This window comes from Atheta coriaria, unplaced genomic scaffold, assembly GCF_025399875.1.
Source record: "Atheta coriaria isolate IRGN ID8LTWV9N9 unplaced genomic scaffold, Caltech_Dcor_3.1 hic_scaffold_3_pilon, whole genome shotgun sequence".
NCBI lineage: Eukaryota > Metazoa > Arthropoda > Insecta > Coleoptera > Staphylinidae > Dalotia > Dalotia coriaria.
Window position 1 is genome coordinate 5443413 of NW_027045445.1, and position 14451 is coordinate 5457863.

At 35.2% G+C, this 14451-nt stretch overlaps 4 protein-coding genes and 3 non-coding genes across 7 annotated transcripts; 4 read left to right on the forward strand and 3 right to left on the reverse strand.

Annotated features, from left to right (window-relative positions):
- Positions 1–535: 535 nt before the first annotated feature.
- Zip99C (Zinc transporter Zip99C) lies at positions 536–7024 on the reverse strand. Its single transcript, XM_065317810.1, has 5 exons — positions 6187–7024; positions 2347–2460; positions 1927–2120; positions 1580–1856; positions 536–1525 (listed from the first exon to the last, which is right to left on the reverse strand). The coding sequence occupies exons 1-5, from the start codon at positions 6440–6442 to the stop codon at positions 1350–1352; spliced, it is 1017 nt and encodes a 338-aa protein (XP_065173882.1). The 5' UTR covers positions 6443–7024; the 3' UTR covers positions 536–1349.
- Positions 7025–7383: 359 nt separating this feature from the next.
- TRNAG-GCC (transfer RNA glycine (anticodon GCC)) lies at positions 7384–7454 on the reverse strand. The gene has a single exon. It is a non-coding gene; the product is annotated as a tRNA-Gly (tRNA).
- Positions 7455–7687: 233 nt separating this feature from the next.
- Positions 7688–11131, forward strand: LOC135803707 (uncharacterized). Its single transcript, XM_065317380.1, has 7 exons — positions 7688–7927; positions 7987–8083; positions 8154–8455; positions 8569–8967; positions 9960–10169; positions 10249–10632; positions 10698–11131. Exons 1-7 carry the CDS (start codon positions 7732–7734, stop codon positions 11075–11077), a joined length of 1968 nt encoding a protein of 655 aa, XP_065173452.1. The 5' UTR covers positions 7688–7731; the 3' UTR covers positions 11078–11131.
- On the forward strand, positions 9652–9722 carry TRNAG-GCC (transfer RNA glycine (anticodon GCC)). The gene has a single exon. It is a non-coding gene; the product is annotated as a tRNA-Gly (tRNA).
- Positions 11132–11155: 24 nt separating the features above from the next.
- Positions 11156–11226, reverse strand: TRNAG-GCC (transfer RNA glycine (anticodon GCC)). The gene has a single exon. It is a non-coding gene; the product is annotated as a tRNA-Gly (tRNA).
- A 52-nt stretch (positions 11227–11278) lies between these two features.
- LOC135804047 (luciferin sulfotransferase-like) lies at positions 11279–12850 on the forward strand. The gene is made up of 3 exons (XM_065317812.1): positions 11279–11635; positions 11718–12107; positions 12180–12850. Exons 1-3 carry the CDS (start codon positions 11458–11460, stop codon positions 12566–12568), a joined length of 957 nt encoding a protein of 318 aa, XP_065173884.1. The 5' UTR covers positions 11279–11457; the 3' UTR covers positions 12569–12850.
- Positions 12851–12984: 134 nt separating this feature from the next.
- LOC135804046 (luciferin sulfotransferase-like) lies at positions 12985–14427 on the forward strand. Its single transcript, XM_065317811.1, has 4 exons — positions 12985–13353; positions 13416–13587; positions 13789–13909; positions 13970–14427. Exons 1-4 carry the CDS (start codon positions 13055–13057, stop codon positions 14359–14361), a joined length of 984 nt encoding a protein of 327 aa, XP_065173883.1. The 5' UTR covers positions 12985–13054; the 3' UTR covers positions 14362–14427.
- Positions 14428–14451: the final 24 nt, after the last annotated feature.

A 14451-nucleotide genomic window follows, 5' to 3' on the forward strand; every position in this document is an offset into this window, starting at 1 on the left:
AGGTTGAAGATTTTGATCAATTTGAAATTGATTGTGTGATGTTTTATAACTAACAACTTCTTCATGAATTGATGTACATATGGCTGCATAATCAACAGGTGTTACGCAATTTCACTCGCATCTTAATTATTACTTTCTGTTAACTATCTCAGGATGTAGTCATTTCGATGACATATTGTTTAACAACACGTTTAACAACAACAAGAAAACGTTAGAAACTGAGGTTAAATCAATGTACATAAAGCATGTTTCAAAACACAGCAGCGCCACTATAACAAGTTTTTTGCTTTGTATTCTTAAAATAATTCAAGAATTTAAAAACCACTATGCGCAAACGATGAAGATTTAATTTGTTTTTGATATAGTATATATACCAATGCTGTGCATTTAGTAGTTTCTTAGATATTTCAATTTAAATGAAAACAGATGTTTGTATTTTATTACTGCAAGCGCAGCGCCATCTACGAAATATTTGAAAACTACGCATATTTGTACTGCAGTTATACTTTTATCGGCACTGCAATTTTTAAGAACATTTTATTTGTGAAACTATACAAAAGCACTTTATTATCATTAAGTACTCTTAACATTTTGTATAATAAACATAAATTTATGCAGTAATAAAGTTATCTCTAATAAAGTTACTCGTTACTTCAACAATTTGTCTTTTTTTAACCTTTTTCATCAACTTTATCAATTCATATAGAAAACTAAGAAGTAAATGTGTTGTTGTGTATGATAATATCAATTTCTCGAATTGTAATTACAAAGTAACCGTTACTGGCACAAATATGTTGCGTAGATAAAGTAATATAAAGACTAACAACTTATTCTCAAACGCAGATAAACTAAAGCCTAAACGATAAGAATATAACTGTCAATTATAGTATACATATCACATTACAATGCCAATCACGTCAGTAAACGTTTAGTAAACCCAGGACGCCATTTTGTTCTTTCAAATATTTCATGTTTTATGAATCCTAACCTTATTCTAACAATGGCATAAATTGAATCTCACTATTTCATGTAAATTTCCGCTGTTTTCCCTCCTCAATATCAAGCAATATAGAAATGATCGTAGAAAAATAGTCTCGTAACGCGCTATTTATAATAATCTTACCACTCGTCCCCAATGATATAATGTCTCACTGGTTGTAACGGATTATCGATAATGATAAGTAGTTGACAATAGCCATCGCGTTACATTGTCGTTATCTCAACTGTTCGCATTTCCGCGATCACGGCGATAGAATCAATCAGATATGAGTGAATTTGTTTGATTTGTGTTGTTTAAACGTAAGAAAAACTAAAAATATGTATATAAGAACATGTCATGTGGTTATGTTCTATTCCAAGATGGTTGACATGCATGCCATCATTGTGATACCCAACAACAGTGCTACCAACTGCTTGAAAGACTCTTTGGGGTCTTCTTCTTTGAGTAAATCCGGTAGAACTGTCACCAGACCAATGTGAAGGAACGTACCGGCTGTAAATGGTAATATCCAAGAAGTTCTTGCTTCTAAAATATAAAAATTATTAATTTTTAAGGTTTTTGAGGTTATATTGTACAAACCGATGGAATTTGAAGCACCGCTGAAAGCAATCGCTGCTAGAGAACCGACAAGTCCGCCACCAGCGGTGAAAAGTTGAAACTTCGCTGCGTCCCAACGACTGAAACCCGATTTTAACAAAATGGCAAAGTCGCCAACCTCGTGTGGAATCTCATGTACAAGAATGGCGAATGTAGTTAGGCAACCCAAACGGAAGGAGACTAAAAACGCACCGCCCAGTGATAATCCATGCGTGAAGTTGTCAATCATATTGGCAATCAGATTAAGATAACCAGTAATCTAAAAATACAATTAAAAATCAAACAGAATATAATTAGATTATAATTGAGGTTATGTAATAAACACTTACATGTTTCTTATTATCATCTACAGCGTTTTTCTCTTCTGAACCTTTCGTGTTGTTGTTTAGTTTCTCCGTAGGTGGAGGATCATCGAACGCAGTCTCGGAGAGTTGCGTGATAACCGAGAAGACTTTTTCGGTGATGACGAACACGATCAGACCGGTCAGGATGAGTAAACCGCTGCCCAACGACGGTTGCGTGCCTGAAACCACCAATTTTATATCGTTAACATGTTCAGCAACACACAATACACCAAGTAGACAAGTTCTTTGTCATTATTATTAAATAAAACCTTTTGAATGGAAATAAATAGCAATAGAGGATGTCTAACTTGCGCACAAAATGGCCGCCTGTATTTTGCATGATTGCGCAACCTTGACTTTACTAACACATTTAAACATGGCGCGTAAAAGTAAAAAGTGGTTTACCTCCATTGCGTGCAACATCATTCGCCCAGATCTCAGGCAGCGAGTGCAGGAAGACATCGCCGAGCATGCCACCGACGGCGAAGCTCAGCAGGACCTTCAACTTATTAGCACTATCTGTAAATAAACAAAAATAAAAATAAAAATCAAAAACAAATCACAATCTGCCAGACGGGTGAATTTTTAATGCAAACAGTGGCAATTTTAAATAAATATGAATGCAGCATGAAGATAAGCTGCGGAATATGAGTAAGTTGTTCATAAAACTACGTATTTAGATAACAATGTGTTGATTTGCATATAAATTACCATTTTTATACAGGGTGTAACAGTAAAAGCATGTTTCAGTAAAATATAGAAAATTTTAGGATTTGTAGACGTAAAAAATGTAGTTTTAAACTTGGTAAAATAGTGGGTTATTTTTTATACAGAGTGTTTCGATAAAAAATATAAAATTGTTATTTCTAGTAGAAATATTGTGAGTTGAAGCGTTTCTAGGTGTTAAAAATACATTTTTGGGCTTGGTGACTTGGTAAACATATAAGTTACCATTTTTATACAGGGTGTAACAATAAAAAACACATATTTATTATTTCTAGGGCAAAAAAGCAAAATTGTAGCGTTTCCCAGCCTTAAAATGTGTTTTTAAAACTTGGTTAACCTATAAATTACAAAATTTTATACAAAGTGTATCAATAATAAACCTAAAATTATTGTTTCTAACTGAAGTATGGCAATTTGAAGCTTTTCCACGCGTAAAAAATGTATTTTTACACTTGGTAAACATAAATAACTATTTTTATACCGAGTGTGTCAATAAAAAGCACATAATTGTGTTTGTGTTGCGAGTTGTAACATTTCCAGACGTTAAACATGTTCTCGTATTTTTAAACTTGCTGAGGTCAAAAGTAAACGTCGCAATATCACAAACGAGAATAGTTGCGTTGAGTGGATGTCGTACTTACTAGTGTGATGCAGTTTGATACAATTGTTAATAACGTTAGTGTATGAAGATGATAATTTGCGTTGGACCATGATTCTAGTACTCGTACTCGTAAAGTATTATAATATAACTTTTTCGCTACGCGTCAGGACTTAAAATGAATTAAAAATGTGAATTAAAATGATTCTGAAGCTGTTTTTCTCATTATCCGACGACTGGCGGCTGTTTATATTTGCATAGAATGTGTTTTTAACTTATATTTGTGTAAATTTTAAATATTTATTTAATTTTATTGAATTAAAAGCTGAATTGAGTCGAATTTGTGTGTTTTATAGTGGAAAATAGTCAAAATAGATAAAAATAAATGAAATTGTTGCTAGTGTCGTCAGAATAAGTAAAAATTGCATTATTTTTTATGTTTTATGAGTCACGAGCGTGATTACACGATTTGCACCACAAAGCAACTAAATTATAAAATTATAAATAAAGTAAAACACAAAGAGTTTATGTATAATGTTATAACGTTGTAAAAAACGGTAGATAATGACAATGTTATTCAGAATAGAAAAATCTGTGAAGTACTGTTGATAATACTGTTATATTATTTATTTTATTGTTCTATGAAGTAAATGAATAAAAATCCTAACTTTATTTAATTTATAAGCGGAACACGGAACACAAGTAGTTGCTGGAAGTTGGTGATAAAGGTTATCACGAAGCATAAATATTAAATGCACTATTCAAACACTAGCAAATCATTTGTGCTCCAATTGCAATGATTATTCTTACTCTATATAAATAAAAGTCTAAACTTAATCATTGTAAACGAGTTGTTCTATTGCTTGCATTATTTGTTCCAACTCACGTGTCGGGTGAATAATTCTTCGAAAAATGACGCATCAAAACCGAGATTAATAGTAATTGTTATTGTTTCGTTTTAATTTTTTAAATGTTTTTTAAGAAATATATAGACGATAAGTGTATGTAATTGAAAGTGAAAAGATTATTTGTGTTAATTTGCGTGTTTTGAGCACGAGCAGATGCCAAAAGTATGTGAAAGTTTAGAGGTCGAATTAATTCGTGCACGATGCTACAGTATGCACGACGCGAACGAATAATTATTTATCAAAGTACGCGAACATTATTGTGGCATTCACATTTGTTCAAATGCTGTCTGTGCTGTGCACACGGCACATTTTAGTTTTTTAAACAGGAAAAAACATATTTTATTATCAACTTTAATTTTTTTTATGAAATTATTAGTTTTTTACAAAGTGAGCGAAAATTTATTATGTGTACAACGCGTTGAAGTATTTCTTTGATTCTACTAGGTGTATAATGTGTATTCAAGTGTTAAAAAGTTCATTGAAGCAGAAAATTAATTCGTAATCGTGTTAGAACTTTATAAAACCAACTGAAGTGAAAACAATGATTGTCGTAATCGCGTAATCTTAAGATATAGCAACAATAACGCAAAAAATTACTCGGTACATTGTACATGATCAATTGTTACCTCATACACTTTCACTTCGTGTAAAATCTAAAGATTCTCAGGTCTAGGAAGGCATTAATCAACTAATAATTAAAAAAACAGTTTAACCTCTATATAACTATGCAATACCGGTATTCATATCAGTATTATTAAAATTTTTAAATACTGATAATTTTCAATTAAAAATTTAAATTGCAAAATAAAATTTAAAAAACCTTAAAATACCGGTTTAAGATCAAATTCACATCCTTAATGAAAACTAACCTAAATTGAATAAATTTCGCTGTTATATAGGGTGTATCCTTAACCCTACTCTAAACTTTCCTATAAAAAATGTTTCCATTTGTATAGAAACACATTAAATTAATAAAATATTACAAAACCGATCAATCAATCACAGTCCAAGTGTTAAATCAGTAATCATCTCACGTCTTGATAATACAATAATCCAATCCACTTTTAATAAATCTAATTGCTATAATTACACAATTCCCACCACAGAATTCATTAAATTAAAATTAAATCCACCTACAAATATTATTTCCAATTCTGACAAATCAACGACTAACTAACAAATTAATTAATTACAAAAAACAATTATTTATTACTAAATGTTTACTATTACTAAGTAATTGATTACTAATTACTCCGGTGGCTTTGTCGCGATTTGTTGACTTAGGCAAAATAATCTCGAGTAGTACGTGCGATTCACGCGGCATCCAAAGTGCGAAAGGTGCAGAAACACATTCGACCGGCCATAATTACCCACAGCTATATTTACAACTACAAACAACTACATAGCACACCAATAAACACTCAAAGTAAGATTTTTAGTTTAAAAAAGTGTATGTTGCGTGCGCAAATACAAATCGACCGGCGAGTAGATAATAATTACGTGTCTGATAAAACCGGCGTTGTTAAATGTCGATTATGTGGACAATTTTTACTAATTCAAACACCATTACACAATTTTCAAGAGTATTTCTAGTAGATTTTATGAAATTTATACAAACACCCTGTATAAAAACATTTTGAGGTGTTTCAAAGCAAATATCGAAAGTTATTCTTGTTTTGTGTGTTTGTGTAAACATAAAATCTAAAAATATAGCAATGAATGAGTTTTGCAGCAAAAAAGAAAAAAAAATTGTTTTGAAAACAAAAAGCGTTTGTCATCGCCATTTTGTATGCAAACACGAGGTTAACACATTCAAATCATATGCAAATTATAAACATCACTAAGTATTAATCATAAAAGCAACATTTAAAATGTTAAATAAAAGAATAGGTTATAATTGAAATGTCATCGCTGTCAATGTCAAAAAACAAGTGAATCGTAACATGTTAATGTGCTTTTGTTCATTGTCTGTATTGTATAGGTTATTGCCTATATATAGGCAACCCAACTTACCGCCATGTTTGAGGTTGTCCGTCTGATCCATCGGAATAACCATAAGCGGCAACACACCGCTGAAACCAACCATCAGCGATCCAAGCAACGCGCCCAGCCAGGGCAAACAGCTGGCATCCAACGCCAACCCCTCGGGCAGCATGTCGAGCATGATCTCCTTGTACGCCGCCGTCGCGTTATCGCCCTGGGCCAGCTGGAGCAGCGTCTTCGTCGTCGGCGCGTTCGCGTCGTAGTAAATATTCGCGGGCACTGACATCGCGGCGCGCCGCAATTATATTATTTATACAAATCAAGCGCAGTTGAGTTCCTCTTTATATTTTTTTATCAGCCACCGCCGGCGTGAATTATCTCTCTCCGCGGAGGCACTCGACGACAACAATACGATCGTTATCGGCGACTCGACGACAATTCAACGCTTCACGTTGTGTGGCAGGCGCAGGCGAATGTACGGAAACAATGTATTTAACAAATGTCTTTAATTTTGTGTGGTTTATACCTCGTTGTAGACCCACGGTGCACTGACTAACCTACGCTGAGGTTGAGCCAGACGCCGATGTCGCTCCTCGTGCGCCCTGTCGCGCGCTGTGTTAAGAAGGTTTTCCGCTCGGTCACACGCTGCTTTGTTTGGTGTGGATTGGCTGTGGCATTGCCCTATGGCAGGCCCTAGGTGATGGTGGAGTTGTCGGTGGTGGCCACGGCGGATGCGGATGGCATCATCAGTGGAAACGCGCACAGAAACAAAGAGAGCGTTTAGTTAACGCTGGTATGCACGGATGGTACTTTGATCGACGGGTGATGAGCGTGGAACAGACTATGCTGCGAGCGCGCTGCGACGTTGTTTTGTTTTGGTGTGTTTCCATGCGTCATTCGTGCTATCCCCTCTCCTAGAGATGAGATTATGGGGGATTTACGCAGTTGTAATGTGTTTTGGATGTTTAATGTAGGCAACTTTAGTAACAGGAGAGAAATATGTTGTTTTGAAGATGGAATTTTATATTGCAAACGTGCATAGGAGTGCCATCTCTGACGAAACGACAGATTTAAAAATAAAGTTATGGCTGAATATGTTCAATGTAGGAAACTGTAATATTACACCAGTAATACGTAACATTTTGATGCAAAACTTGCACCGCAACGCCATCTATGATAGAATTACGGATTTAACCATAATATACTGTGCAAATGTTACAAAAAGCTTGCATCGGCCGGGAATCGAACCCGGGCCGCCCGCGTGGCAGGCGAGCATTCTACCACTGAACCACCGATGCTACATAAACTCTCGGTATATAAACAAAACACAAACACCAATTTTACGACTAAACAAAAGTTAAATGTAATTGTTATTTACTCTTAAACCATGAAGAACACTTAATCCATTTGTCTCGCACGTCTGCATGAAATAACACCGTAAAAAAACACCAAATTTAAACAAAACAATCTCCAAGGTTCTTCCGTTGTTCTTTCAAGTACTTAAGTCACTTCAACAATGACTTATTCCGCAGTAGACTTAAATATCTTCATGAAAACTCAACAAACAACGCAAAAATGGGCCACAGCAATAAATCCCTATCGATAGACCTGGATGAACTGCTTAAGAATAAATTCACATCCAGTTTCCGGTCGGGTTATACCCATTACAAGGGTCACACTCTTCCGAAACGTTATGAAGAGTTGCAGGAAGCCATTGATAACTTTGAAGTATACGATGACGATGTGTGGATTTGCAGTTTCCCGAAAACAGGTTTTTCAATTTTGATTTTTTCATTTTTATCACTTTTTATTTTAAATTTTGATAAATAGGAACAACATGGAGTCAAGAAATGATTTGGTTGATTGCCAACGACTTTGATTATGTGTCTGCTGAAGAGAATTTGGGGGCACGTTTCCCATTTTTAGAGTATGTAATGGAAAATGACTTAAGTAACTATACTTAACTTAAGTAATTTTTATAAATTTTTATGATTTAGGGTGTCTATAGTTTTTGATTGGAGACAGTTGCAAGCAGAGAATGAAGATTTCGTCCCTCCGATATTCCTAGATGATTCGTTGAAGTTTACAAGGGAAGCAAAACGTCCCAGGTTTATCAAAACCCATTTACCGTGGTCATTACTACCGAAGCAGCTACAAGATGGAAGCAAGCGCCCGAAAATTGTTTATATTACACGTGATCCTAAGGTTGTTTGTGTTTCGTATTTTCATCACGTGAGGCTTTTGGAAGGGTTCACGGGAAGTTTCGAGGAGTTTTTTCAACTTTATGTCAAAGGAAAAGGTAGGCTTAACTTAAGTGAACTTTACTTAACTTAAGTCAAATTGGCTCAACTTAAGTCAAAGATGATTATTACAAGAATATGAAAGTTAAATATGATTTTTTTTAATTTTTAGTAATTTTTGGTCCATTCTGGGATAATGTCCTTCCATTTTGGAATAAACGACATGATAACAATATGTTGTTCATAAAATACGAAGATATGAAGTCGAACTTATCGGAAGTAGTGGACAAAACAGCTGGGTTCTTAGGAAAACAAATGTCTGATGAGGAGAAGAACAAACTCTTAAAACATTTGAGTTTTGAGTCGATGAAAACCAATATGGCGGTTAACTACGAACCGATTATAGATTTCCATCGAAAGCATAATTTGGTACATGTGGATGGGGCTTTCATGAGATCAGGTTCCAAGGTAAACAGAAAAATGGAACTTTCACAAGAGATGGATCAAGTTATGAGTGCGTGGATTGATGAAAACGATCCGAATAATGAATTAGGTTATTGTTATCGTCAATAATAGATAAGATAAAATGTAATATTAAATAATTTAGTAATGTAGAGAAATAAAAAGCGTTAGAACGAATAAAATGAAGTAATTGAAACACGTCAGAAAAGACACAATATGACAGAAGTAGAAAGCATAGTCTAAGTGCAATTAAAAACTAAAAGAGAAAGAGAGGGAGAGGACCCTAGAGAGCAACGACTGGACTGCTGGAAGACTCAGGCACGATTAAGCGCGAGGCGGACTGCGTGCGCGCCTTTTATACATGCGGGTTACCCGCAAAAAGTGGTGGGGGTAGATGCGTTAGCACCCCGTGGGTACCTCCTAGACTGATTAGCAGCAGCGCGGATCATCTCCCACCGCTCGTACGTGACCAATCAGGAGTCTTCGCGCCTTCCCCCACCACTTTTCTTGGGCCGTCGTGGGTATAAAAGGCGCGCATGCAAAGCCCTCGTGCTTGTGTTTGTTTATTTATTGTCATATTTATTAAATGTTTTCCGAAAAAAAGTGTTTTTCGTTTACAACCTAACCCTCGTGATCAGTCGTGCCTGAGTCGCCCAACAGTCCAGTCGCAGGGTTCTAAGCTCCTCTCTCTTCTCCCCTTTCACTATGAATCATCTAAGGGCAAGCGTCGTTGATGAGTTACTTCCCTCGCTATACTAAAATCTCCATTACCAATTTTACAACCCCCACCACAGCATCGGTGGTTCAGTGGTAGAATGCTCGCCTGCCACGCGGGCGGCCCGGGTTCGATTCCCGGCCGATGCAACTGTTTTAACATTAATTTTACCACCAAAACAAATATAAATTAAATCACAGTTTACTCGTATTTACACAATGAATGCACTTTTATAGACGTCCTACTTGTTGATGCCACAGTGCTGCAGATAAGATATGTAAACATCACAGCTCAAGGCCGTCAGCTAAACTGAACGACAACAGCTTCTTTATTTTCATAACAAAACATTATATCTAACAAAACCTGTGTCGAGACAACACAATAACCAAAAATGTGCTCCTCAACAACTTTCGAAAATCTCACCAATGAAGACCTAATTACTGTATACGAATCTTACATACCCAAAGACCTACATCATGGGTTCTACAAATTTCGTGGATACAACTTCACATCACTCTATGAAAACATTCAACAAAGCATCGAAGATCTAGAAGTGTTTGATTCTGATATTTGGGTGACCAGTGTTCCAAAATCAGGTAATTATAATACATAACCTAACATAACCTATTCTAACCTAAATTTAACCTAACAAAACATAACCTAATTTGATTAAAGGTACAACATGGTTATCTGAAACAGTATGGTCCATCTGCAACGACCTTAAATCTCCAATAGCTAAAACTCCTCTCAACACCCGTGTTCGTTTCCTAGAATATTCTTCCCTCTTCCATTTTGATGAAAGCGATGACACCGCACCTTCTGAAGTGAATAACTCCGTGCGTAAAGTGATTGACATGCCCTCACCAAGATTTATAAAGTCACATTTACCTTGGCAATGTCTACCACAAGAAATCCGCAGTTTCATAAAACGCCCACGTGTCATACACGTGGCAAGGGATCCGAAAGATGTCGCTGTTTCATTTTATCATCACAATAGACATTTTAGAGGGTTTTCAGGGTCTCCAGAGTTGTTTTATGAGATGTTTCTAAGAGGACTCAGTATGTATACCTATAAATTATTTATTACTTTTTATAAAGATATATAATTTATTTGTTGTTTTTAGTGCGTTGGTCACCCTATGATAAAAACGTATTATCTTATTGGGAACAACGTAAAGAACCAAACGTGCTTTTCTTAAAATTCGAAGAAATGAAGAAAAATATGCCTGGGGTAATAAAAAAGATCGTTGGATTTTTAAATGTGGTTGTGAGTGATGACAAGATGGCGGAGTTATTGCAACACTTGAGTTTTGAAAATATGAAGAAGAATAAAGATCTTGGGGTGGATGATATCGTCAAGTATATTAATGATAAGTATTTGCACAACAGTGAAGAAGAAGCAAAGTTTCTGAGAAAAGGGGAGACAGGTGCTCATAAGAGTGAAATGAGTGCCAAAATGGCGGCGAGAATTGATAAATGCATGAAATATTCTAATATTTGTTAAAAATTTTAGTGGTTTTGTAATATTATACTAAAAAATAAATTTACTTAATTGTTATTTGGAAGAATAAGTAAAATAGAATGCATCGGCCGGGAATCGAACCCGGGCCGCCCGCGTGGCAGGCGAGCATTCTACCACTGAACCACCGATGCTCTACCAAACGACTTAAAATAAGCAAAAACGTACCTAACCTATCCTTAATTAATCTGCTATAAACTACACAAAATACACAAAATAAAATTTAAGTAACACTAGTTATTAACTGTGATACTTTCATGATACACTTGATGCACTTTAAAAAATATCACAAGGTCATGATATGAGAAACGCAATAAACACCACACAAAATACCAACTTCACTAAACTGTGAACACTACAACAAAATGGACGCGTTAAACTTGGACCAATTACGCGACACCTACGGATTGTCTCCAATCCGTCGCGGATATCAAATTTTCGAAGGATACACAATGCCGGAGAGTTTCCGACACATGCGCAAAGCCATCGAGGACTTTAAAGTCTACGACGATGATATCTGGGTGACCAGTTACCCAAAATGCGGTTCGTATACCTTTTACTAATTAAACAAATTAAACAACTAAAAACCTTCAATTATATATCCACTTAACCTTAAAATATTAAGGCACAACATGGACGCAAGAAATTGTATGGAATATATGCAACAACTTTGATTTCACGTCCGCTCAAATTGATTTGGACATAAGATTTCCTTTCCTTGAGTACGAAACATGTTTCTACACCGAAGATAAAAACTTATTGCAATACGAACCTGGTATTGTTCATAAATCAGTAGAGATAGCAGCAAATAAAAGTCGTCCGCGTTTTATCAAGACACACTTACCATGGGAATTATTACCAATGGAAATTCAAAGCTTCAAAAAACGTCCGAAGATTATCCACGTGGCAAGAAACCCCAAAGATGTCTGCGTGTCGTATTTCCATCACAATCGGCTCATGGAAGGCTTCACTGGTGATTTTAACCTCTTTTGGAAGCTGTTCTATAACAACAAACGTAATTTAATTAATTTTTTCATTTAAATTAAGGTTATCTTAAAATATTCATTGGTTATGTTATATATTACAGTTAACTACACGCCAATGTTACGTAACGTGTTGAGTTACTGGGAACACCGCACAGATGGCGTGCTGTTCATAAAATACGAAGATATGAAGTCTGATATTTCTAAAGTTATAACACAAATCGCGAAATATTTAAATCGACCTATGAGTGAGGAACAATTGAAGATGTTGCAACATCATGTGAGTTTTGAGGTTATGAAGGATAATACTTCTACGCATCATGCTCCGGTGTTGGATTATTTACGTAAATGTGGCGCTGTAGTCGACAATGATGGATGTTTTATGAGAAGTGGAAAATCCGGAGGTTATAAAAGTTTAATGAATGATGAAGTTGAGGAAATATTTGATAAGTGGATGGAACAACAGCTGCAAAACACTGGATTGGTGTTGTAAATTACTTACAATTGTTTATTTGTTTAAGTTTTATCTTTGATTTTGATTTTAATCTGTTTTTGGAAGATTTTCGTTGTTTTTGAGTATTTTTAAGGTTAGGTTAGGTTTATTGGTGGGAAAATTACAGGAAACTGTACGGTAATGTTATGAAACATGTTTAGTTACTCTAAACTACGTACAGATGGCGCACTATTCCAAAAATACGATAAAATAGAAACTTATCCAACATTATATGAGTTTTGAGGTTATGAGAAATGGAAAATCTAGAAGTTATAAACCCAACACCTTCTCTACACTGCATTAAAGTTATAAATTACCTACAATTGTTTATTTACTAATTTGTTATCTATTCCTTTGTCTAATCATTAAATAAATATCATTTCTACGCCTTTCTTAACCTGATTATAAACACCAGTTCTAAATATAAACCAGAGAAACACTTTACTTCTTAATATTATTAATAGTGTTGTCACAATTGTTTCCAAAATGGCGTCCCTCACAAAACTAAACTTTGACTACACACAACTGGATGCAGACCGTCAAAAGTATGCAACCGGTGAATTTCGCAAAGGTTTCGGTGTGTTTAAAGGCTACACAATGCCGGAGAGCTTCAGTTTGATACAGAAACAAATCGATGACTTTGAAGTCTATGACGATGATTTATGGATCACAACATTTCCGAAGTGCGGTACCACATGGGCACAGGAAATGATTTGGAGTATTTGTCATGACTTGGATTATTCTACTAATGAACAGGAACTGGATGAACGTATGCCGTTCATAGAGTAAGTAAATAAATATAAAACCTATAAAAAAATTAAGGTTATGTTTTTCTTTATATAATTAGGTACTGCTGTATTTTATGTCCGCCAAACTCGAAATTAGTGCCGTTAGACCCAGGATTTTTGAGTAATTCAGTGCAATTATCACGTGATATGAAACGTCCAAGAATTATCAAGACACATTTGCCTTTTGATCTTCTACCGAGACAAATACGTACGTTTGAAAGACGTCCAAAGGTAAGTTGTGTAAAATACCGGTATTGATATCGGTATACCGGTATTTTTTTGGTTTTAAATACCGATAGTTTTCAATGCGATTTAATTTACAAATACAGGTATTTCTGTTTCAAATACCGGTATCAATACCGGTATACCAATAGTCTGATAAAAAAAATACCGGTATTTATTAAAAACCACTAATATTGACGAAATTTACAGATAATTCACATTTATCGCAACATCAAAGACACTTGTGTCTCATTTTTTCACCACCAAAGACTACTAGAAGGCTTCCGCGGGGATTTTGACCTCTTTTGGAAACTTTTCATCACAGGCAAACGTAATAATAAAAAACAAACCATAAAAACACCTAATTTTAACGTTTGTCCCAATATTTCAGTGAGCTGGACACCAATGGACGATAACGTCCATAGTTATTGGAAGCATCGCTCACAACCCAACTTCCTATTCCTTCGTTTCGAAGATATGAAACGCGACCTACGCAGTGTCGTCCTCCAAACCTGCGATTTCTTCAAAAAATCATTCCCCGAATCAGAAATTGATAAACTAGTAAAATATCTATCCTTTGACTCAATGCAGAAAAACCCATGGGTTTCAAAACTACCACTAATTGAATATTGCAAAAAGATTGGCATATGCATCAATCAAGAAGGAAAATTCATCCGAAAAGGCGCCGCAGGCGATTACAAAAACATAATGAGTGAAGACATTCAAAAAATATTCGATGATTACATAAAAGAAAAACTTAAAGGAACCGAATTAGTTTTATAAGTTTTATAATAAGCTTTGTCCCGTTACGTGTTATTAATAAGTTTTAAAATAAATTCCTAGACGATTGCTGGTTTTAATTTTAAATCACTC

Coding starts and splice junctions, on each gene's coding strand:
- Zip99C (XM_065317810.1), bottom strand. CDS start 6,442: ATGTCAGTGCCCGCGAATATTTACTACGACGCGAACGCGCCGACGACG. Junction 2,461..6,186: donor GGACAACCTCAAACATGGCG/GTAAGTTGGGTT, acceptor GTTTATTTACAG/ATAGTGCTAATAAGTTGAAG. Junction 1,857..1,926: donor TAGATGATAATAAGAAACAT/GTAAGTGTTTAT, acceptor TTGTATTTTTAG/ATTACTGGTTATCTTAATCT.
- LOC135803707 (XM_065317380.1), top strand. CDS start 7,732: ATGGGCCACAGCAATAAATCCCTATCGATAGACCTGGATGAACTGCTT. Junction 8,084..8,153: donor GCACGTTTCCCATTTTTAGA/GTATGTAATGGA, acceptor TTTATGATTTAG/GGTGTCTATAGTTTTTGATT. Junction 8,456..8,568: donor ACTTTATGTCAAAGGAAAAG/GTAGGCTTAACT, acceptor TTTAATTTTTAG/TAATTTTTGGTCCATTCTGG.
- LOC135804047 (XM_065317812.1), top strand. CDS start 11,458: ATGGACGCGTTAAACTTGGACCAATTACGCGACACCTACGGATTGTCT. Junction 11,636..11,717: donor GACCAGTTACCCAAAATGCG/GTTCGTATACCT, acceptor TAAAATATTAAG/GCACAACATGGACGCAAGAA. Junction 12,108..12,179: donor GCTGTTCTATAACAACAAAC/GTAATTTAATTA, acceptor TATATATTACAG/TTAACTACACGCCAATGTTA.
- LOC135804046 (XM_065317811.1), top strand. CDS start 13,055: ATGGCGTCCCTCACAAAACTAAACTTTGACTACACACAACTGGATGCA. Junction 13,354..13,415: donor GAACGTATGCCGTTCATAGA/GTAAGTAAATAA, acceptor TTATATAATTAG/GTACTGCTGTATTTTATGTC. Junction 13,910..13,969: donor ACTTTTCATCACAGGCAAAC/GTAATAATAAAA, acceptor CCAATATTTCAG/TGAGCTGGACACCAATGGAC.